This window comes from Lagenorhynchus albirostris, chromosome 15 (genome assembly GCF_949774975.1).
Source record: "Lagenorhynchus albirostris chromosome 15, mLagAlb1.1, whole genome shotgun sequence".
NCBI classification, from domain to species: Eukaryota; Metazoa; Chordata; class Mammalia; order Artiodactyla; family Delphinidae; genus Lagenorhynchus; species Lagenorhynchus albirostris.
Window position 1 is genome coordinate 71,089,310 of NC_083109.1, and position 24,812 is coordinate 71,114,121.

Below are 24,812 nucleotides of genomic sequence, written 5' to 3' on the forward strand. Positions count from 1 at the left end.
TCAAGATTTATTTAAAATTCTTAGTTATCGCTGCTTTTAAGCTAAGAGTAACAGTTAAAGAAAAATCTGGCATGCAAGTAATTAGGCTTGAGCCCCAGCTACCCCTCATGTGTTACCAACGATACAGCTACTGGGTAAATGAAAGCACCAGGTGTCTCTCAACTTTTGGCTGGACCCACATCCACCCAGTTTGTTTTTTTTGTTTTTTTGTTTTTTTTTTTTGTGGTACGCGGGCCTCTCACTGCTGTGGCCTCTCCCGCTGTGGAGCACAGGCTCCGGACGCGCAGGCTCAGCGGCCATGGCTCACGGGCCCAGTCGCTCCGCGGCATGTGGGATCTTCCCGGACCGGGGCACGAACCCGTGTCCCCTGCATCGGCAGGTGGACTCTCAACCACTGCGCCACCAGGGAAGCCCACCACCCAGTTTTGATCGAATCAACTCACTGGTTACCTTGAAATGATCTGAAAACCTCCTGTCACTTTTATTTTAAGCATATGACTTTTTAAATGTATGAGTTCATGAGAAGGGAGGGGGCAGACTAGGTAGTAGGAAATGGTCTTCAACAAATGCAGCCGTAAACCCTGTGGGGGACCCTCGAGGAAGAAGTAGTAAAAGGAGCTTGGTGGTGGGAAGGCTGGGATCCACTCCTCAGGGCAGGCTTGGAGGCTGTCCAGCTTCAAATCCTCAGGACCCTAAGAGGACTGGAAAAACCAGTCCCATTCTAAAAGGACCAGAAAAGGTCCCACCTCTGGCCTCTGGCTGCCTACTCAGATAGTGCCTACTGCCTACGTGTTTGTCCTTTTATTAATATGGCTTTCTTCATGTCGCTTTATGACCTCACCTGGTTTCTTCTGAGGTTACTCCTATCTTTAAATATAAGATCGTCTATGAAATAACAGCTTATATTTACTGTTTGCTACATACTAGGCCCTGTGCTCAGTGCCTTACCTCATGTAATTCTCACAATAAACCTACAGGATACTACGTCCACTCCATTTTACAGATGAGGGACCTGAAGTTCAGAGAGGGTCAGTGACTGCTCCACACTCCCCTGTATGTGGCAGAGCCTCAATTCACCTGGTGCCAGAGCAGAGCTGCCTGGCAACAGCTGTTCCTCACACAAGCAGGTAAGCTGAGCTCCATGCTGTAACTGCCCACCCACCTCTCCACCACCGTGAGGGCGTCGCTGAAGCGCACGACGAACACGTCCCCGATGAAGTACTCAGCTAGGCGGCCCACAGCCTGCAGGAGGGAGCTCAGGTCTCGCAGGGAACAGTGCAGCCGCCGGCAGTCGTTCTCTGCTGTGATGTTCAACCTGTGTCCTGGAACATAACACTTCAGATGGTTTTTCAACAGGAAGAACATGCTTTAATTACCACTACAGATATCTGCTCATCCAGGCAAGCTACATTCAGCAAAACCAATTTTTGAAACATAGCAACCCACAGGCTGCTTCCCAGTACCAAGCAGGGAAACTGGGCAGGCTCCACCTACAGCCAGACCCACATGCACCCCAAGGCCAGAGGGAGAAACAGAGACAACAGATAGCCCGGGCCGTGCTCACATGGACCGATCTGATCCATGACTGGATTCCTCTGGACCCTGTGAGGAATGACACCGCCAATTTCACAGACAAGAAAAGACACCCAGGGGGGCCCAGTAACTTGCCTAACATGGGTCGTATTTCCAGGGCAGAGCTAGACTCCTAAGCTAAGTCTATGCGACTCTGCGGGCTTTCTGCAAATGGCCCTGGTGCAGAATGGAGTCTCCATGGGCTGACAGGGTTCAAAGAACAGGGTGCACTCAGCACTCCCCCCCAGGTTCGCAGGTAGCACCGTATGGACCAAAGGCATAGGACTTGGGATTCAGAAGACACAGGTTCCCTGCCACGTGCAAGCTCTGTGCCTCAGAGAGCTCTCTAAGTCTCAGTTTCTTCATCTTTAAAATGGAAGCAAGCGCTACTATCTAATTCACTATAGTAAGGGCTGAATTAGAATGTGTAAAAACCCTATAAACTATAAAACATTATTCAGTGTAATTAATAATGAATAACAAAGAGCTAGTGATTTTCTAAGGCCTGAAACTTTCCTTCAACATTTCTTCAAGTTGAGCAAGGAGGAAACAAAGATGAAGGACAACAGCATCCTCAATGCAGCCACATCCTTGCCCTTTGGACCCCTCTCCCCACACAGGTCTACAAAATATATTAATTATTGCCAAGCCAGAGAAAGCGCTCTCCGTCTGACCAAGTCCTCCTCCTGCATCCAGGAGGAGGGAGGGAGGGGCAGTAACAGTAAGATCACTGCCACAGGGCACCTGCAATCCATCCACTCCCTAAATACTTTTCAAACCTTCTCCTGCCACTGCCACTTCAGGATTTTACTCTGCTGGAGGCAGGAACCTCCCCCCTCCATGGCGCTCCACAGCATCTTCCTAGAACCCAGATCTAAGCACAAAGCTCCCAGCAGGCAAGGTGCCAAACCCTTCTGGGGCTCCCTCTGGCCAAAAGGGAAAATCCCAACCTCCCCAGCTTCAGCTGAGGTCTCTGTGACTTCACCTCCTCCTCCGATCCCACTCTATCACCTGGACCCACTGATGACCCCTTGGTGCCTCGTCTCTGCACCTCTGCACAAGCTGGGGTCTCTGCCTGGAGTCCCCACGTCACTCTCTGGTCACGCACACCTCACGGCCCTCATATAGCCTGCAGGCTCACCTAAGTATCGCCTGTCCTGGAAAGCCTTCCCTCCCCACTCCCCCAACAGAGGGAACTCACTTCCCCTCCTACACCCCCCCAGGGCACTCCGTGCACGTAAGGAGATAAACTACTGATTTATAAGTCTGTCTCCTCACTGACTGTGAACTCCTTCGTGGTGAGGGGCTCTGCCCAGCAGCCAGCACGGCACCTGGTACAGAATGAGTGACCACAGATGTACGACTGAATTTGACACACACAACAGAGAGCTAACTAGAGCAGGAGAGAGAGTCCTGGGGGCCTGAATTTTCTCATACTGCCCTTGGGAGCATTCACTTTACTATGTAAACGTGAATATGGATAAGCTACACTGGTGGAGAAGAAAAAGGAAGGATGACACCTAAGAGACTGGGGGTGAAGCAGCAAGTTCAATGCCTCAGCTCCTACACTGACTTCCAAGTGCTGAGGCTGGAAGAGAGCCTGTGACAGCCCCGAAGGAAGGACAAGAGCCTGGAAAAGGGGACGCTGTGACCAGGGTGTTGTTACAGTGGGTCACACCCCAAGGAGCAGAAGAACAAAAGGAAGGGGCAACTCAAGGAGAGAGCCAGTGACAAAGCCGGCCCTGACCTGCCCGATCACCTGTCCGCTTGCAACACTCCCCGTGGAGAGCAGAGCCTCGGGGCAGAAACACGGAGTGGGCTTCTCAGCCTCAGGCAGCCCTGCCAAGGCCGCTGGGTGGGAGTCTAAGGAGGGTGGGCCAGCTCCCCTGGTCGGAGCAGGAGGGTGAGCGTCCCACACCTCCAGCCAGAGGAGCCCACAGAATACACAGAACCAAGAAGTGGTTCTGGTCGTGCTTGGTCACATGAGAGGGAAAAATGCCTCTCTCCTCTCCTCTCCCAGTTAACAGGAGTGCCACAGTTACACACCTTCTGAATGTCAAGGATGTTCAGGGTTACTGCTATGTAACTGAAGCCCAGAGTAAACAAAAACCTGTTGTTCCACCTGTATGCAGACAACCAAGGCTTAGGGCTCTGTGGGAAATAAACCCTTAAGAAAAACACACCCTGGAACTGGATGGGGTGGTGGTACAGGCTTCAAAAGAGATGAGGCCAGCTCTTCTTTCAGAGAGCAACGTGGACAGGTTTCAAATCCGCATCAGTGGCCCCTCACGCTCCCTGCACGTACCTGTCCTCATCTTCCACCCCATCTCCCACCGAGCTCTACCCTGACAAGTCGGTTTCAACTTATTCACTGTACTAAATACCAAGAACTAGGTACCCTTAGGTACAACCTAAGAACTAGGTTCTTAAATATTTTAAGCATGAAGGAAAACATTCTGTGTTTCTCTTTTAAAAACCAAACCAAAACACCACCCTAAATCATGTTTCCCTAGTAGATGGTCATGAGACAGCTTAAAAGCCATGGTGACCAGGCCTGACCCTCTTCCCCTTTGGCCCCTGCATCCACGCATACATCTGAAGCATGGCCTTCCCCCAGCCTTGCCCCTCCAGCCTCTTCCTGGACACCTCAACTGAATACTAGAGAGCCCAATGCCTCTTGAGGGAGTCTTCCATCTTTGGACAGCTTGGTCAAAAACACAGGGGTCTCCCTATAATTGCTCCTTATTACCCCTGGTCCCGCCCTTTGCGGGGAGGAAAACAAGCCTAAGCCTGCTGACACATGACAGTCTTGGGGAGATATGGAGAGAGGGGTCACACTCTTGCCAGTCTCCTCTTGGCTGAAATACACCCCAGGGCCCCTTCCATTCTCTGTGTCACCCTCCCTCGAGAATCCTTGCCATCCTGATCACTCCCCTCTAAACCTACCCTAATTTGTCTGACAAAAAGCAGTACCTAAAATGAAAAACAGCTCGCAAATGCTATGTGTGTCTTAGACTATTAGTTTGAACCATATGAGATTGCTGATATTTGACCGTTTCTGACCTAACAAAACTGCAATTCCATATAATTCAACTTAAAACATATGTGCCATTCAAGGTTCACATTAATCAAAATGGCAGTTGGCTCTTCCCTGCTCCATCTGCAAGGCAGACAAACATACAGGCAGTAAGTACCCTAAATCAGTCTCCAGCCCCTGCCCCCCAGCCTGGAAACCACATACTACCACCACCACCAAAAAATCATGCAGGGTACCACACCTCAACCTGAGGGGCGGGCTAGAGTTCCCGCTGTGAAAAGCTGTTCAGATCAACCCACATTTTCTTCTATTTGGCTAAGGCTTCGTTCCCTCCCTCCTCCAGTCAACAGCATAGAACATCCGCAAAGTGGAGCCTGCAGGGGAGAACACTGCTAGGTACAGCTTTCAGAGATAGAAAATATCATGGCCACACTGAAGTCCTATCTTACAGAAAGCAAGTCACCCTGCAGCTGTCTAGATGTACCTAAGCCACATCCAAAGAACAGCTCACTGGCAATCACTGCCCTGGAAAGAAACATCTTAATGTTAAATATAATTCGGTCTTTCTTTCTTTTCTTTTCTTTTTTTTGGGGGGGGGAGGCTGGGAGATAAAGGTATAAAAATTAGCATTTAAGGTATTCCACTCTGAGAGAACAAACAAGTCATAAACGAACCTAAGCAGAAGAATTTAAGTCCAAAAATCTATATACTGTAGCTGGAGCAATCTCTTAGGCAGGGAAGTTTGCACAGCTAAACAGAAAAATTAACAGGGCTGCTTAGAGCAGAAATATTGCCCCAATGAGGGAAGATCTCAGTGAGGGGTGGCAGAAGCCAATCACCTACAAAATGGATACCTGAGGGCCACATAAGGACACAAATGCAGCACTAGGGGCACAACAGGGCTTTGAGGATTTCTCAGACCACAAAAGGGACAAACAGCGAGGGCAAAGGATGATTCCCAGGGGTAAGGGAGGAGGCACAGTGACTGATGTACCTACCACAGGGACAGCGTGTTTTGCCTTGGACTTTACTGAGGAAGTGGAAGCAGGAGGATCAGCAGAAGCAGAGTAAAGAGTAAGACTCCCATCTCACAGGCTCCGGAATTCAGGCCAGGAGAAGGTCAATGCAAATGAAAGGAATGGGCCATAACCCATCAGGGGAAAGAGACGTAGTTTCTGGTAAGAGGCAGTAAGCCTGACTAATATAGCATGGAGGTTATATGAGGGGTAAATGACCATGGGAACCAAGGAACAAAACGTACTCAGAGTTTCCATTTTTTAATAGCCTTTGCATTGGAAACTTGGCTTTTGTTTTGTCATGGATAAGAGAGCTCATTTTAAAACAGGAAATAAGGATTTCTCTGGCCTGAAAGGTTCTGCCACTGGGGTATATGCACCAAGGATCAGTGCTAGGGATGAGGTTTAGAAATGACCTGGAAGAGCCAAGGGCACTGTGAAATTGCCAGTAAATGGGCGGCAATGAGAGCAGGGATAGGATATTTCATTTAGGGAAAAATCATTCAGATTATCCTTCTCAGATAAGAAGCTCTAAGTTATCAATTATGTCACAGAAAAAGGACTTAAGAATCACTGCAGATTTTCACCTGAAGACCGACTCAATGTAATGTAAAAAAAAGTCAGCTACTAACACTGACTTAAGGTCAATTTTGGGGGAAAGGAATACAAGCTCAACTTTTTTTTTTTTTAAGATCAAAAATGTCTTTAGGGTCCTGAGTATATTCTAGTTTGAATAGTGGCCCTGAGGGAGAGATCACCATAGTACGATTTTTCCCAAGAATGGTTTCTGGAAACATCTGCAGCATTTGTACACAGTCAAATGTCCATAAATGCTGACAGAATTTTACAGGCGCATTTGCTTTGAAAAGTGGTCTTTTTAAAGTTCTGCATAAGCTGTTCTTACCCTATCTACACAATCAGGGCCTAAAGCTGGGGCATGCCAAGTCCCATCAACCTCCTGGGGCCCAGTGGATTAGTTAGAAGCTAATATAGTCATGGAAACAAGCCGTCACAGGCCACCAAGAAGGGCAGCCTCAGAAGGAGCCTCTTGGGGAGGCTCTGCCACAAATAACAAGCTCATCCAGGCAGTGGGCTACACCCTGGACAGCTCTGTGCCAGGCTGAAACGAGAGTTACACAAGAGAGCGGAGCCCGGCCAGGGCCAGGCATAACTCCTGGAAGGAAAACTGGGAGGAAGAGCAGTGTGAAATGACGTGTGTGTGTGTGTGTGTGTGTGTGTGTGTGTGTGTGTGTGTGTGTGTGTGTGTGTGTGTGTGTGTGTGTGTGTGTGTGTGTGTGTGTGTGTGTGTGTGTGTGTGTGTGTGTGTGTGTGTGTGTGTGTGTGTGTGTGTGTGTGTGTGTGTGTGTGTTTTCTCAGCTGGCAGAATGAATGTCAGATTTTGGTTAATTCAACTTGGTACTAGCACCAACAAGCCACGTGACCTAACATCTCTGAACATTAATTTCCTCTTCTGTAAAACAGGAGAACTATTATTAGTACTTACACCTCACAGGCCAGTTGAGAGAATTAAATAACATAAGCAAATAACATGGTGCCTGGCATGCAATGTGTGTTCTACAAATAGAAGGTATTATTTTATCATTATTATTAACAAAATAACCAAAAAATGCTAACCCTAAACCCCAAGCTGGTGAAACCTGCCAACAGCAGGCCAAAATCTTTCCAACTGGCTACAGTCAGGGCTATTGACACAGGAGAGCTAACCATCCCCTAGGGTGAGCTCTACCAGTCCACCTGCTGCAGAGTTGCTCCCATGTCCTCCTGATTCTAAAAGCCAGAGAAGAACGAACCCGTCGCCGGTAAGTCCAAGACCATTTTTTTCTAGTGTACTAGCTGGCTTAAAGGACACAGAGAAATATTCTAATCACTAGGGTTTTTCAAAAGTCCTACCTCTTTGCTCCAAACCAGCTTCCTTTCTCTCACTGAGATGCCTCTTTGGAATATGCGGTCACAGCCTCATCTCTTACCTCCCCCAAAGCTCCTTTTTAATCATGATTTTGTGTGTGTGTGTTTTTTTATTTTCCCTGTTTAGAAATGGAGAGAGAGGGAGCAGTAGGGAGGGGGCAGTGGAGAAAGCATGTTCTGACAACACAGAAGGCAGTAATTAAATATCAGTCCAATTTTTTCTGAACATTAAATTAGAAAATAAAAGCCAGTTTACCTGATGCTGAAGTAACTATAAACTGCTGTAACCCCAGATAAACTTCTAAATTGTCCTGAAGAACTGGAAACTGAAAACAAAGAAACAAAGATTTAAAAACTAAAAAACAAAAAAAACACAGCATAAATGCAAATTGTAACAGCATTTCAACAATGAAAGAAGTACCTATGGTGGGGAGGAACAGGATAAAAACCTTTTCTCTGGGAAGCTTTATATGCAGCCAAGAAGAGGTGGCACCCTTCAGCACCTCCCACCCCCGGCAATTTCTACAATTGAAACCACCAGTTAATATTTGGAATAAGAAAGAAAATAACACACCAGTTTGATACTTTTTCTATTTTTTATTTTTTTTATTTTTTGCGGTATGTGGGCCCCTCACTGTTGTGGCCTCTCCCGCCGCGGAGCACAGGCTCCGGACACGCAGGCCCAGCGGCCATGGCCCACGGGCCCAGCCGCTCCACGGCATGTGGGATCTTCCCGGACCGGGGCACGAACCCACGTCCCCTGCATCAGCAGGCGGACTCCCAACCACTGTGCCACCAGGGAGGCCCCAGTTTGATTCTTTTTCTAAACAAAGCACTGGATGCTGGGTATGATTATTATGACTATTATGTTCTTAAAAGAGGACATCAAGCCCCCAAATGATCTACACCTTCTAGAGCTCTGAGACAGGGCCCACCTCTGTTCAAGTCCAAGGAAAACCCTGCCTTTGAAAGAAATAGCACATATGCCTTATTAAAGTGCATGGCAGAGTGAAAAGACAGCCAAATTATTTGGAGTCAGTTTGCCTTACTCATTTAGCAGACAGGACTTTCATAACCAGAGCTCTACCTTTTCTTTCTAAAGCTGCTAACTCACCATTAAGATAAAATTAAGACGTTAATATGACAGGTCCCAAAGAAAGGCAGACGGCAAAATAAAATGGCACTCTCCATAAGAGAATACAAGACATAGCTGGGCTGTGCAATGCAAAGCTGACCCTAATGAATTATCTTGCCTCTAGAGGAGAGATGGACTTAATGAAATCTCCTCAAATAACAAACACCACTTAGTAAATGAAATCAGTCCTTATGACTAAGGATTCTAGCACATAAACACAGGCAGAGAGTACCCAGTAAATAATTTGTCAAGAGTGAGTTTTACAAAGGCTAACTTTTCAACGATGTAATTTTTATAAATATATCTTCCACTTGGCTTAGCCACTTCTGAGCTACTGATGAAAGCATTAGTAAAATTCATATTACACCCAAGAGTTTAGGAAAGAAAAACAGAGCTTCCAAATGTTGATTTTAAAATATCTGGGGGAAATGTTAACATTTTTAAATTTGAGGGTCAGTTATGGTAATTATTATTGTTTAAAATATATACACTTTATAATACTGGTGAGCAAAAAAGCCTTACTACTCGTGCTATATGCAGGGAAATAATTAGGCTCTTCGTTCCCCTCCAAGTGGTGAGTTACCAGTGTTGAGAAGGCGTGTGTGGGAAGGAGCTCCATCACTTTGGCCACTACCTCCAAGCTCTGGCGTAAGTACCGCTGCCACTCTGTCTGCTGCTGCGGGGCAAACACAGAAGGATCAGCTCTCCCAGACAGGCAGAGTCTCGTCATCTTCCCTGCCAACCTGTCCTCAACCTCAAGTCCACTCTCAGACATAAATATGTGAAGAAATAGCAAATGATGGAACCAGGTTATTTGGTATTTTAAAAAGGCTAAGCTAAAAAAATTTTTTAATCCAATGAATTAATTTCACAAGAAGCTATTTCCTCAAAAAGCAAATGATCCACATAGAATGACCTACTTTTCTCCCTATTGTCATAGGAATAAGATATTTTTAAAAAGCCACCTGTGAAATGCTCAAGTCCCCTTTATGTCATCCCAGCTATAGGAATTGGTTCATTACTTTCTGAGACAGCCCGTTACTAAGCACACATAAGTATAACCAACCACACCAGTGCCAGGCAAAGTATGGTCCTCAGACAGGCAGCATCAGCATCTCCTGGTGGTTTGTCAGAAATGCAAACTCTGTGCCCCCACCCCAGACCTCCTGAATCAAAGTCTATTTAACAAGCCGTCCCAGTGATTCTTATCCAGGCTAAAATATGAGATGCACTGGCCTATATCAAACAGGTAACGGGAAGTGAAGCTAAAATTCACCAAGCCTCTACTATCGACCAGGCACGTGGTCAGTACATCCACATGTGCTACCCTCACATGTAACTGTCAACACAGGTCAGTTCAGATATATCCTTCCACTTTTGGGAGATGAGGAAATTAAAGCTTAGAGAAATTCAGCGACCAGACCTCTACCCCCATCCTACCCAGAGTTGCAGAGATTCAAATCCAGGCCATCTGATTCCAAGTACCAGGCTATTCTGAACCCAAATATGGCTTCCCTCAAGGTCTTGACCACACCACAGTGGCTGTTATTTTGAGAGTCATACCAGTGACCTGAAATTTTTTAAATGCATGGTGCTTAAGAAAAAGGAACACTGGAGCTGTGTCCTTAAAGACATTTTCCTTACAAACGTTGGGCACACCAGCATTATTAAATTCAAGATTGATTTTAAGAGATATCAGTTTACAAAATATATATAGTCAAAAGAGACATCCTTTCATTCTAGCCTTATCATTTAAGTATCTCTTTAACTATTTCCACCAGCAACCAGCTAGCTTTTATTTGTTGCCCAGAGTGTGGGTGCAAGGCAAGGGAAACAGGAGGTAGATGCAGAGTTCTTACTAAACCACTTTTCACTGTACATATGGTTTTCTCTACTTCCTCTCTAGTCCATAGAGGTAAATGCCTGTAAAACTTTTTTTTACAGTTAATGAACCCAAAGAGACCAGTCGGATACAAATTTCAAATGCATAACTCAAACCATAAGACCACTCTGGCTTAAAAATAATCTCCAGAGCAAAAGGCCACGGGTTCCAAGGCTCCATTTCGATTCATACCACAGCATGACAATGAATAAGGTCAATTAGGATGTGCTGCTTACATCGTCATCCAGTGTCTCATCATCCAACTCCTCCAACTGGGCCTGGTTGTATCTGAACTGGATTCGATTCAACACCTCCGTGAGCAAGAGGACTAGGGCGTCTTCGTACCTACGTGGCAGGGAGAAATTCAACATCAGATGAAAGGAGGCTTTTAGCCTAGGATTTCAAAAAAGCCTCCTGTACTGTGAAGGGAATGGTGTCTGTGTTGGATCACCATACACAAGAAGCATCTAAACTAAACTTAGTTTATGGTTTTGCAAGTGCTATCTGAGAGTGGAACAGTAGCAGGGGTGTTTGTTTATTTATTTAACTATGTTCCAGGCACAGAACATACTGGATTGAAACTTCTTGATGGATTGAAACTTTTATCATTATATAATGTCCTTCTCTGCCTCAGGTAGCAATTTTTGTCTTAAAGTCTGTTTTGTCTGATATTAGTATAGCTACCCTTGCTCTCTTTTGGTTATTGTTTGCATGGAATATCTTTTTCTATCTTTTTACTTTAAACCTATTTGTGTCTAAAATTCAAGTGAGTGTCTTGAACAACATGTAGTTGGATCATGTTTTTTAATCCATTTTGCCAATCTTTGCTTTTTAACTGGAGAAGTTAATCCTTTACATTTAATGTAATTACCAATAAAGGACTTACTTCTGCCATTCTGCCATTTGTTTTCTCTATATCTTTTCTTCCTCAATTCCTCCAGTACTGCCTCCTTTTGTGTTAAATAGATATTTTCTAGTGTGCTATTTTAATTCCCTTGCCATTTCTTTTACCAAATATTTTTAAAGTTTTTTTCTCAGTGGTTGCCCTGAGAATTGTAAGTACTATATATAAATATCTATTAATTCAATGATTCAGTCCTTTTAACAACTGTGACAGGTAGGTGGTATTATCGGTACTTTTCTGATGAGGAAACTACAATTAACAGAAGCTAAATAAACTGCCCAAGGTCACAAAGCTAGCTGGTTTGAACCCAGAGCTCCCTAACTCAACATGTCATGTTCTTCTCTCTACACATAAACCACCAACAGGCTTGGAGCCTGCTCCACCCACTCCAGAAAACCTCAATTCTAGTCAATTTGTAAGAACACTTAAAACCTAAAAGGAGAGATGGAAAAAGCCTAAGGGAACAATGACCCTTTGATCTATGTCTAAGAATAATTTCTCAAAGAAACATGTGGAGCCCTAGGCTTGGATATTTCCCACATGTGATAAGAACCTAACTCAGAAGACACCATAGTTCTATGTGACAATTGCTACCATAAGGGCCAACAAACCACTAATTTTCAAGAACAAATCAAGTAGCCTGAATGCTTGCCTGTCCTGAAATGTTTCTACAAGAAGTTCAGACCTCGTCTTACTCACAAGGCAAACCAGCCACGCTGGTTATTCAGCTCTCAGTGCCAGTCCACTCTCCACGTTTTGTGATGCTGGGACTCAGACTACACAACGCACATTTCTCCTCTGCCTGTTAGGCTCTGTCAACAGGGGCACTGGAGGAAAACTGGAAGGCAGAAGGAGGGGCAAAGGGACCCCATTCTTCCTGTGGGCTTGCTGTCCTGGCCAGTGTCACCCCAACAATGGTCACCTGGCAGTAATAATTGGTTCCAGCGTCCACATTCCCCAAACCAGCCCCATCACGAACTCTCAGAGGTGCTAGCAGCAGCCAGGTTACATCTTCTCCTCAAAGGATTAAGTCCCAGCTCCCTGGGGCCTCTCCTCTGAGCTCCTGTGGCAGTTGGGTGATACCCTCTCCTCATAGATCTGAGCTCTAGCAGCATGGGGGCCGTCCCTCTGATATTTGACATTTTAATGACACCAACACCTCTTTCCTTTGTACCGCTAGCCCTAGTGTGGAGCTGCTTCCCACGGTTATCATCTGTGTTGTCTCAGTGGTCAAGGACATGGAAAGAAGTCATCTGGTGGGACCTCTGGGAAAGCTTCTTTTGTCTAACCTCTCCCTCTTATTCCTGCTGCCTAAATCATAGGTGTGATGTCTAGATTCAGCATCCATCTTTGACTATAAGGTGACTGTGGAGATGGAAGCCATGCCTAAGGCTGGTAGAACAACAGGTAAAGGGATCCAAATATTAACTGACAGGGACTTCCCTGGCAGTCCAGTGGTTAAGACTTCAAGCTCCCAGTGCAGGGGGCACGGATTCAATCCCTGGTCGGGGAACTAAGATCCTGCATGCCGCACGGTGCGGCCTAAAAAAAACAAACAAACAAACAACAAAATATTAACTGACATACCAGAAAAAAGGAGACACTGAACATTTGTCAAGGGAAAGAAAATCTAGATTATCACAGATGACACATGTTGAATTATCGAAGATTTTTAAAGCAGCTATTATAACCATCCTCCATGAGGTTCTATCAGCTGGAAGGTGTTTTGGACTGAACTGTGTCCACTCAAAATTCCTATGTTGAGGGACTTCCCTGGTGGCGCAGCAGTTAAGAATCCGCCTGCCAATGCAGAGGACATGGGTTCAGTTGCTGGTCCAGAAAGATCCCACATGCCCTGGAGCAACTAAAAGTCCGTGTGCCACAACTACTGAGCCTGTGTGCTGCAACTACTGAAGCCTGCGCACCTAGAGCCCATGCTCCACAAGAGAAGCCACCGCAATGAGAAGCCCGCACACTGCAACGAAGAGTAGCCCCCGCTCGCCGCAACTAGAGAAAGCCTGTGTGCAGCAACGAAGACCCAATGCTGCGAAGACCCAACGAAGACCCAATTTATTTAAATAAATAAATAAATAAATAAATAAATTCATACACTGAAGCCCTGTACTGGAGACAAGGCCTATAAAAGTTAATAAAAGTTAAGTGAGATCATAAGGGTGGGGCGGGCCTTAATCCACTTATATGAAGAGGAGGAGACATGAGGAAGTAGGAGCGAGTGTGCTCACTCGCCCCACTCCCTGTTCATGCACAGAAGAGAGGCCATGTGAGGTCACAGAGGGAAGGCAGCGTCTGCAAGCCAGGGAGAGCCCTCACCAGAAACCAAATCTGCCAGCACCCTGATCCATGACTTCCAGTCTCCAGAAGTATGAGAAAATTAATTTCTGTTGTTTAAGCCACCCAGTCAGTGGTATTTTGTTATGGCACCCCGAGCTGATTAAAATAGAAGATAAAGGATAATGAAAAAGAAACCTGGAACTTCAAGAATGAAGGCAAAGCAAGAGAACTGACAAATCTCTTGGTAAATACAACAGATTGTTTATTGTTTCTCTTAAGATCTTTAAAATATGAATGTTGGATGAAAGCCAAAACAGAACACTGTCTGATGGGGTTTTCAATGTACACAGATGTAAAATATATGGCAACCTCAATACAAAGAAGGGAGGGCAAAAAGGTCTATATAGTGATGAGGTTCCTATATCACACTTGAAGTGGTAGTATGTTAACTTGAAAAATTAAATATATATATATATATATTTTTTTTTTTTTTTTTTTTTTGCGGTACGCAGGCCTTTCACTGTTGTGGCCTCTCCCATTGCGGAGCACAGGCTCCGGACATGCAGGCTCAGCAGCCATGGCTCACAGGCCCAGCCACTCCACGGCATGTGGGATCTTCCCAGACCAGGGCACGAACCCGTGTCCCCTGCATCGGCAGGCGGACTCTCAACCACTGTGCCACCAGGGAAGCCCGTATATGTATTTTAATATACAGAGCAACCACTTAGAAAACTCACATAAAGAGATATAGTCAAACACTCAATAGATACATTGAAAAGGAAAACTAAACTTGTGTGAAACAACAGAGTCTCAAAATAAATGAAGCAAAAACTGATAGAACTGAAAGGAGATATAGACAAATCCACAATTATACCTGGGAGAATTCACCTCTCTCTCAGTAACTGATAGAACAAACCGGATAAAGACAACATATAGAACACCAACCAACCTGACCTAACTGACATATCTAGAACACTCCACCCAACAACAGCAGAATGCACACTCTTTTCAAGTGCACAATGAACAATCACCAAGAAGACTAGATCATAAAACAAACCTTAACAAATTGAAAAGAACTGAAATCACCCAAAATGTGTTTGCAGATCATAATCAGCTAGAAAACAATAATGAGAAGACATATGGAAAATCCCCAAATATTTGGAAATTAAACAAAGAGGAACCCAAGAGAAATTACAAAATATTTTAAATTGAATGGAAAGGAAAATAAAACATATAAAAATTTGATAAAGTTAAAGCAGTGCTCAGAGAGAAACCTATAGCATTACATGGTTAAATATACAATGTAAATACACCTATAGACCTGGGTAGCTCAAGCCACAAATGTGATTCCAAAAGCACCTCAACTTCTTCTGAGAGTTAAATAAAATTATACACATTAAGGTGACTACATAGTAGGTGTCTGTAAACATATGATGAATGAAAGAACAAGAGAACAAACAAATGAATAAACACGCAGGGACTAAATAAACAAAACTACAAGTCAGATAACTATGAAGCACTGAAGCATAGTCCTGGATAGCTTTTCCAACTCAATGAAATAACTAAGATTCCATTCCCTTGCTCTCTGGGGCAGTCAACAGCATGAATTTCTCGTAGCAAGAGCTAGATAGCTACTGAAGCCCAGGTACAACCCTAGTTAATACCTTCTATTAACTGTATCAAAATGCCATGTGTCACAATGGCACTTCCTCTCTATTTAGCAGAAAAACCCACTCAGAAAAAAAGGGCAGCAATTTTTCTCACGCTTACCCACATTTGTTTATAGTCCAACTGAAAGTCACCCAGAATCCCTGGCAGGTCTATGGCCAGCACTTGCCAGTACTTTCATGACAAAGGGGTTCACAGGACATGACTCAATAGCTTCAGGTTGCTTAACTCACTTCAGGTTTCCTCATCTTCCTGTAAAAATAAGTTTCTACACAGGTGTCTCCCTTCACATTGACAAGCATAGAGAGAAGGGAGTGAGAGAGAGAGAAAAGGGACGAGAACCAATACTTATTTACTGAACACCTACGGTCAGCCAAGGTACTTTACACACACTGGTTCATTTAATTTGCTCAACAACTTGTAAAGTAGGAACAACCATTCCCAAGGTACAAAGAGGAGAAAAGGAGACTGAAATTTAGGTCTTCCCACACCACAGATTCAAAATGGCAAACCTGAACAGTAAACCCCATTAGCAATTTTGTTCAGCTGGGTATGTTACAGAACATTTATTCCATTAACACTGGGACTCAAGTTCTCTAAGTCCCCACCAGTTCTGACCAAGAAACTCTTGACGATCCTCACTGAACAAGGAACATGCAGAGCTCCAATTTCCAAGCTCCTAGGACCAAAAATAAATCCATGTACATTTGCGCTTCTAAATTCATAGCCTACAATGCCTATCACTTTGTTGTGATGAATGATGCAAAACCTTTAAACCACAAGGGACAGGAACTGAATGCTGTCTCTGTGACTTAACCACACCTACGTTTTACATTTAAGATACCAAGAAAACATTCTTGACTACTTCCTGCAAGATCAGTTGCTTCTGAAATTCTGGCTCAAGCCACAAAAGCCCCCCAACTTCTTTCAGATACATTTTCTCAGTTGAAAAACATTTGATTGCATTTACATGCTCTTCATTAAAATGAATGTGGTAATTATCTGTAGCCAGTGCTCTTTATCAGTTGCTTCTGCAAAACAGTGTATCTCTAATATATTGGGATCTCTAATATAACCTAGAGCAGTGGTTTAACTTTCATTTAAAATTTTTTCAGGGCTTCCCTGGTGGCGCAGTGGTTAAGAATCCGCCTGCCAATGCAGGGGACACGGGTTGGAGCCCTGGGCCGGGAAGATCCCACATGCCGTGGAGCAACTGAGCCCATGCGCCACAACTACTGAGCCTGTACTCTAGAGCCCGTGAGCCACAACTACTGAGCCCACGTGCTGCAACTACTGAAGCCCACATGCCTAGAGCCCATGCTCCGCAACAAAGAGAAGCCACCGCAATGAGAAGCCCACGCACCGCAACAAAGAGGAGCCCCAGCTCGCCGCAACTAGAGAAAGCCCGCACGCAGCAACAAAGACCCAACGCAGCCAAAAATAAATAAATAAATTTATTTTAAAAATAAATAATTTTAATAAATAAATTTTAAGAATAAATTTTTTTCAGTGCACACTTGTGTAAGCATAAGAGGTGAAAGGAAAAACATGTTAAGTTAAAGTTCAACTATTTTCTTTGCACACCTCAGCAGACTACACCCTTCTTTGTAGTCTACTACCTTAGACCACTAGAGGGTGTCTGACTGACAAGCAGTTCCCCAGAAGATGGTTACCATTTAACAGCATAAACCACAGATAAGCTTTGAAGGTTTGGGGTTTTTTTGTTTTTTAAAGGCATAAAAGTGTTATACATGTATGTTGAAAAAAAAAAAGTCATGAAAAATTAGAAAGCCTTATTTAGGATAATAATCAAATGATCAATGAGGAAAATCCCTAGTGCTTTTTTTTAAAATTGGAGTACAGTTGCTTTACAATATTGTATTAGTTTATACTGTACAGCAAAGTGTATATATGTATACATATACATGAATGTATATACATATACATATATCCCCTCTTTTAAGGATTTCCTTCTCATTTAGGTCACCACAGAGCACTGAGTAGAGTTCCTTGTGCTACACAGTAGGTTCTCATTAGTTGTCTATTTTATACACAGTATCAATAGTGTATATATGTCAATCCCAATTTCCCAAATCATCCCACCCCTAGTGTTTAAAGTGGTCAGCAAGAACCACTGACAACTGTGACAACAGATGACAGATGCCTAGGCAGGAAAGACAATATCTGCAAGTGGGCTGAAAGTCTTTGCTATCCAGGGACCCTGTCATTTAACTCCACAGTCACCACCTCAGTCAAGTAACAGCAACATCTTCTATTACTTATTATTACTGTGTAGTCATTACTATGTCCATTTATTGAGTGCCTAATACGGGATCGATAGTGTGCCAGGTATTTTATATACAATTTCCTTGAATCCTAGCCATTCTGCAAAAGAGGTATCAGTATTAGTATGCTCATTTTGCAAGAGGAAATGTGATTACCATATAACTTGACCAAAAGTAACACTGCTGCCATGAAGCAGAAAAGAAATTTAAACTGCACCACTGCTCCTTCTATTGGTGCAACAGTCTGCACAAGTATATATTTTCTCAATGGAACCATATTCTCCACACCTAAAGCACATTTGTACTGTGCTTTAAAAAGCATTTTCATATTAATCATGTATGTCCTCAGTTTATTCTTCCAACAAGCCTGAGATATGTGAAAGAATATCTACCACTTAAATATAGCAAAATCAGGCACAGTCCCAGAACCAAAGGATGCAACTGCTCAGCATACAAGAAAGAGAATTTGGCGGAAGTGTCTTTTCTTTGAACAATCTCATTCAACAACACAATTACTCACAGTTGGCAAATTCACCAAAAACAGGATCCACTGTTGTGTAAGAAGGTTTCTGACACACAAATAAACTACCCATAACCACATGTGACCTGACACCATAACAAGCTGGAAGCTATTTTGCAATCACAAAAATAGTTTTGGGAATGAAAGTGCAAATGCTAAACTTGGAATGCAAATACTGTTTCGAATTTTAAAAACACATAAAACCTCAGCAATGGAAAGGGTTTTAGAGGCTCAGTCCAACTCTCCCCAGTTGGGGGGTCTCCTCACCACCTCCATTTGGCACATTTCTGGGGGAGGGGCGTTCACTATCTCCACCATCAACCACTAATACTATTTACTGAGCATCTGTAATGTGCTGAGCATTCTAGATATATCAGCTTCAAATAATTAGATATGTAACGACCACAGTGTACAGGAACCATGCTTTCTGCCTGCAAACAAGAAAAAATGGGCTTGAGAAACGTGGGGAAAAAAACTTTTCCCCATTTTCTGTTTTTTAAAATAAAATTAGAAGTACAAAAATGACTATCTCTGGACTGCAGGATTATAGATAACTTTTCTTTATATTTTTCTATCTTTGCTAGTTTTTAAAATAAATATTTTTTTCCTGACAAGTATTTATTACTTTATTTGGGAAATTTTCAAGCACATACAAAAGGAGTGAGGCTATAATGAACCCCAAGTTCCTATCAATTAAGTTCAACACCAATTATCAACACATGGCCAACCCACTTCCCCCTCTATCCCCAGGGAATTTTTTTTTTTTTTTTTTTTTTTGCGGTACGCGGGCCTCTTACTGTTGTGGCCTCTGCCGTTGCGGAGCACAGGCTCCAGACGTGCAGGCTCAGCGGCCATGGCTCACGGGCCCAGCTGCTCCGCAGCATGTGGGATCTTCCCGGACCGGGGCACGAACCCGTCTCCCCTGCATCAGCAGGCGGACTCTCAACCACTGCGCCACCAGGGAAGCCCCCCAGGGAATTATTTTAAAGCAAATCCCATACATCATATCATTTTATCCAATAAATACTTCAGGTTGTATCTCGAAAATAAGGGCCACGGGGGAGGATGGGGACCACAAAAACATTATCATACCTAAAAAATTAACAATACATATTACTTTTTTAACCAGAAAAATGTATTTTTAAAAAATGAGATATTTAAGGGGAAGAAAGAAGAAAATGCTCAATGGCTTTACTACCTAAACAGCTTACATGACTCAGTTTCACTAAAGAGGTCTGACTGCATAGTTGCCTCTTTAGGCCACAAGAAAAACTGACAAAAATGTTTATTTCTGCTTATAAATGTTTCTGCGGTTTACCTGTTGAGAACTGCTTCCTTGTCTCCCAGACGGCTTTTAATTTTACTTGTCAGATAGTCCAAAAAGAGCGTCCAGATATCCAAACAAGAGAAGTAACCTTCATGAGTAGGCTATGGTGCAAAAGAAATCCAGACAATGAAATTACTTAATGCAACTACTCCTTAGAAACACACCCACCAGTGTTTACATACACCAGAATGCTACAACCATAAGCCTAGGTTCCCTCGGCTTCTTGGTAACCACAATTGGTGTCTTTTATTCGGTCTTCACGATTGGGCCCTGTTGAACCTAACAAGACAAGGGTACCATGGAACACATCATTAAGGAGATACTGTACTATGCAGGGCAAACCAATTTACAAAATAAGCCAAGCGAACACCTGTTTTAAAGTCTGAGACTGTGATGCGGACAGCTCTTACAGATCATCCAATTCAAATCTGTTTTAGAGAAAAAGAAACTGAGATCCAGAGATATGTTCAAGGTCAGGGGTAGGAACAGGTCCATTTAACCCCAGCCAATGCTCTTTCCACTACATACTATTACAAAACCAAAACTAAGTTTCAGTGGCTCCAAAGTGACAAGTTTACACATTTGAACATTAGGAAAGTAACATCTGCAGTCTTCCTACATAACAGATTGAAAAAGAGCTCGTTAAGACTGACCTACAGGCTTTAGCTCATCTGCAAAGTAGATGCGTCAAACAGGCTAATAGCAACCTCTTACCAGATGTCGATAAGGACAAAGTAAGGAGAAAAGAGCAAGTCTTTGTAGGGTCCTAGTGCCTGGACCACTGCACTGATCAACTTTCTCAAGAGCCTTGAGATTCTATTTCATGCAAAATCCAAGCACTATATTCTCCAACATCTAGTCCTTCTCACACATATTCAGTTTCATCTGTGGCCCCCCAATCCCTTATATATCCACTCAAATTCTTGCTACCTACAAGAACTCTTTGGCTTTACTTGTGATTACTTCATTGAACCACATATTTGATGGCAGGATCAGATATGGAAAGAAATAATACCATCATCTTCTTGAGTCAGTTTCCTTCCATCTCTGGGCCAAAGAAATCCAGAAGTTTACAAGGGCATGTATGGAATCTGTCCAAGAGGTAACTACCAATGACGGTGGTGGTGTACCCAGGCTGAGTCTGAGACTGAAAAACTGTAAACTTAAAAACTGTGGCATGGGGCTTCCCTGGTGGCGCAGTGGTTGAGAGTCCGCCTGCCAATGCAGGGGACACGAGTTCGTGCCCCGGTCCGGGAAGATCCCACATGCCGCGGAGCGGCTGGGCCCGTGAGCCATGGCCGCTGGGCCTGCGCGTCCGGAGTCTGTACTCCGCAATGGGAGAGGCCACAGCAGTGAGAGGCCCGCGTACAGAGAAAAAAAAAAAAAAAATGTGGCAGACCCCACTCACAAGCCACAGGGCAGCTCTGGAACTGGACTGCTATGCTACAGCTCAATCAGGACCACTGGCAGGGCCATCCTCAGAACACAAAATGAACCAGAAGAATAAGCAGAAAAAACAATAAGCCGTGTGGAAATAATATGGGTAGCTTGTGGACAGGCATCTGACTTGCAGCCAGGAGATGTAGTCTTGTCCTGGCTTTGGCTTGCTGTGCTTCCAGTAAGGAGGTCACCCAGCCGCCCTTCCTTGCTTTGAAAATAAATACCTACCAGATCCCTCACCAAAAAATATAAGAGATCGATGCACGTGGAGGTGCTTTTGAGAAAAGCCACCATATAAATCCAAGTGTTATGGCTATGTCAAAGTAGTTTACAATTATACATGTCTTTCTCATGCACTTGAATTGAGGATTTACTGTGTGGCTCAAGGCTGGAAAAAAAGTTGGGCAAATACACCCTCTGTAGGACCTGAAACACTACCATTCACATCCATCTCTACAGGCCCCACTGTGAGGCCTTATGCACTGACCACAGTCTGGCCTTTGACAATTGCTCTGGGCACAGACTGCTAAGGTCATAAAGGCAATACGCTGACTGCACTTTTGGAGTCATACAACTTTGCAGAGCCCTCATGGACCCATTTTTAAAATGTACCCATACTCAGATTTTTTACTTTTCAGATTCCAGGGCTGGTTAGTCACTAAAGATCCTGGCAAGTTCCTTTAAAAAACTAATGATACTACTCTTCTCTCCAAGTGGTTTGTTTTGATTTGCATAGGTCTATTTGATCTTCACAACAGTCCTGGAAAGCGGAGAGATGTCTTTCTTCCTCCCAAGAAACCAGAAGTCAAGTCATCTGCCCAAGGTGACAAGATAAAGAACAAAAACAGAACTAGACTGTGGATCGTAAGACTCCCCCAGTCCAGACCCTTCCCCCTATGCCATACTATCTCAGGCATGTTTTAAGAAGAAGGGGCAAAATGGAAACTGCAAGACCAAGAAGGAATTGGTAATGATACAGCAAGAGAAGGAGCAGGAAGACAGAAACCATATGTTTATACAGACACCTCAGGGGCTCAGCAGTGGTGGAGGCAAACACCTGGTGAGCACTAGTGGCTGGAGGGACTGTAGCAGGACACTTAGGTGAAACAAAAAATGCAGGAAAATAAACAGAAGAGAGGAAATGGTTACAGGAAGATACTACCACCATCTTCATCTTATTACTATTCTTTAAAAATATGCTGACCAGGGACTTCCCTTATGGCGCAGTGGTTAAGGATCCGCCTACCAATGCAGGGGACACGGGTTCGAGCCCTGGTCCGGGAAGATCCCACATGCCGCGGAGCAACTAAGCCCGTGCGCCACAACTACCGAGCCTGTGCTCTAGAGCCCGCGAGCCACAACTACCGAAGCCCACGTGCCTGGAGCCCGTGGTCCTCAACAAGAAAAGCCACTGCAATGAGAAGCCTGTGCACTGCAATGAAGAGTAGCCCCCATTCACCGCAACTAGAGAAAGCCCACGCGCAGCAACGAAGACCCAACAGACCCAAAGATTAAATAAATAAATTTAAAAAAAATCGTTGACCAGGACTAATATTTCCATGAATTGTAGGAACAAAAGGCAAAGTACACTGAGAATAACCCTCTAAACAAGAGAAAAGACACATTTTCCCACTTTACAGAGAACTTAGCTATGATAAAGGAAGAACATGCTGTTAATAAATAGATGAGAACTTAAAGCTCTCTCTTGACAGCAATTTAATTTCTTATTCTTAAACCTTATCCTAAAGAAATCTTTTACTACCAGCTCCTGGGCCTAGAGTGTGCCCTGCCAGCTTTCTCCCTCCCTCCCTGCCTCTCCAGCAAAGGGCAGCTTCCCCCGGAACCCCTTCCAGGTTTCTGCCCCTCTGGCCAGTGCTCAGAATCGGCTTCTGCCTGCACCTCGAGGCCACCAACCCACACAGCCCAGAGTCTGCACCCAGAAATGCAAGTCCTCACACAGGAGGTCAGCAGAACACAGGGAGCTCAGGTGACAGTGACCCACTGGTGAGGGAGGAAGACAGAAGCTTGCTGTTTGCCTCATGACCAATCTATCTCTTCTCCCAGTATGTAATTAAAACATATATAAATATATAAAACCACCACTCTCGGTTCAATGGAAAATGAACCCGTAGGATTCTAGTGAAAGAATCATAGAAGATGAATATGGAAAGACCCGAAAGATGCCCACTGCAGTCTATCTCCCTAGTAAATTTAAAAGACTTATCCAAGGACAGAGACCTAACAGAAATAACCAGAGCTCAAACACAGAACTTTTGGGTCCACATCCAAAGAAGGAAGCATCAGACACGCATACTTCAAAGCACTTTTTAGCTTTCTTCTACACCACGTATACTAAAAAGGTCCCATTTTACACAGGGAGCAAAATCGGAAGACGGTTCATTCCGTTTCCCAAACAAACCCTTCCTTCTGCCCCCAGCACTGGCTCCTTATCTCTCGTTCATTTCTGCTGCACTTATTCAAAGGTATCTATCAAATCCTTCCTTTTTTCCTGGTCCCCTTTAAGATTTCTCCAGATCCATCTCAAATCTCTCCCACTTCTGATGCTTCTCTCCTACATCCTCACCCTCCTATATCTCATCACCTCTTCTATCCCTTCTTAGGCCTAGTGAGATCAGCGTGCTTCCTTCTTGCTCTGCACTCACCGGCCCCTCTATCAGACATCGTGTCACTTCTTTAACCTTTGATCCTCCTCCTCCATCCGCACCCTTCCAAATCCCCTTTTACATACACACACCCCTCCCAGCCTCCACCCTTACCTCTCCTCTAGCCTCATTAAGTTACAACATCAGTGATTGAAACAACCAAAAAAGACTGCTTGTAAAATCAGATGCCCTCACTGACCCAGCAGTTTCATTCCTGGTAATATACCAACATACACAGAAAGAGCTACGTATGTACATCAAAAGGCAGGCACAAGAATATTCACTGCAACATAATTCATGACCACCAAAAACTGGAAGTGCCCCAAATCAGCAGTGGAGTGGCTTTTCTAATGACTTCCTATAAAACAATGAGAACAAACTACTGCCACACACAACACAGATGAAGCTCACAAACATAATGTTGAATGAAAAAAGTCAGACAAAACAAATCTACATTGTATGCTTCCATTTAGAGAAGTTCTAAAACAGGCACAACTCATCTGGGATATTAAAGTCAGGTCTGGGATTACTTCTGGGGAGGATGTGGAGGGGAGTGATGAAGGACATGAGGGGATTTCTGGGGGTGCTGGTAATGTTCTACTTCTTGACTTTGGTGGTCACATGTCTTGTTCGTTTTGGGAAAACTCACGAAGCTACACATGTATGATTTATGTGCTTTTCCATATGTGTGTGATAGTTCAACAAAAAGCTTTTTGGGGGGAGTGGGAGGGGCTGCACTGCAATGCTTGCAGGATCTCAGTTCCTCGACCAGGGATTGAGCCCGGACCACACCAGTGAAAGCCCCGAATCCTAACTACTAGGCCACCAGGGAGCTCCCCAAAAAGCTTATTTTAAAAAGACACACAGGGGCTTCCCTGGTGGCGCAGTGGTTGAGAGTCCACCTGCCGATGCAGGGGACACGGGTTCGTGCCCCGGTCCGGGAAGATCCCACATGCCGCGGAGCGCCTGGGCCCGTGAGCCACGGCCACTGAGCCTGTGTGTCCGGAGCCTGTGCTCCGCAACGGGAGAGGCCACAACAGCGAGAGGCCTGTGTACTGCAAAAAAAAAAAAAAAAAAAGACACACAAATGGGCACAAGTGATAGGGCATGACAGAAATGTTTAAAACTGGACTCTGATGATGGCT

The 24,812-nt window shown here is 44.3% G+C and overlaps 1 protein-coding gene across 7 annotated transcripts in view; it reads right to left on the reverse strand.

The window, feature by feature from the left end:
- The window catches only part of XPO6 (exportin 6), a 122,108-nt gene that overhangs the window by 37,594 nt on the left and 59,702 nt on the right, over positions 1-24,812 (reverse strand). For 5 of the 7 annotated variants that reach the window (XM_060124311.1, XM_060124312.1, XM_060124314.1 and 2 more), the window contains exons 9-13: positions 19,556-19,665; positions 10,805-10,913; positions 9,270-9,362; positions 7,808-7,877; positions 1,163-1,322 (exon numbers count right to left, since the gene is read on the reverse strand). In XM_060124311.1, coding sequence (XP_059980294.1) covers positions 1,163-1,322; positions 7,808-7,877; positions 9,270-9,362; positions 10,805-10,913; positions 19,556-19,665 — 542 coding nt within the window. The remainder of the gene's footprint in view (positions 1-1,162; positions 1,323-7,807; positions 7,878-9,269; positions 9,363-10,804; positions 10,914-19,555; positions 19,666-24,812) is intronic. The other 2 variants (XM_060124309.1, XM_060124313.1) reach the window with 2 other exon arrangements.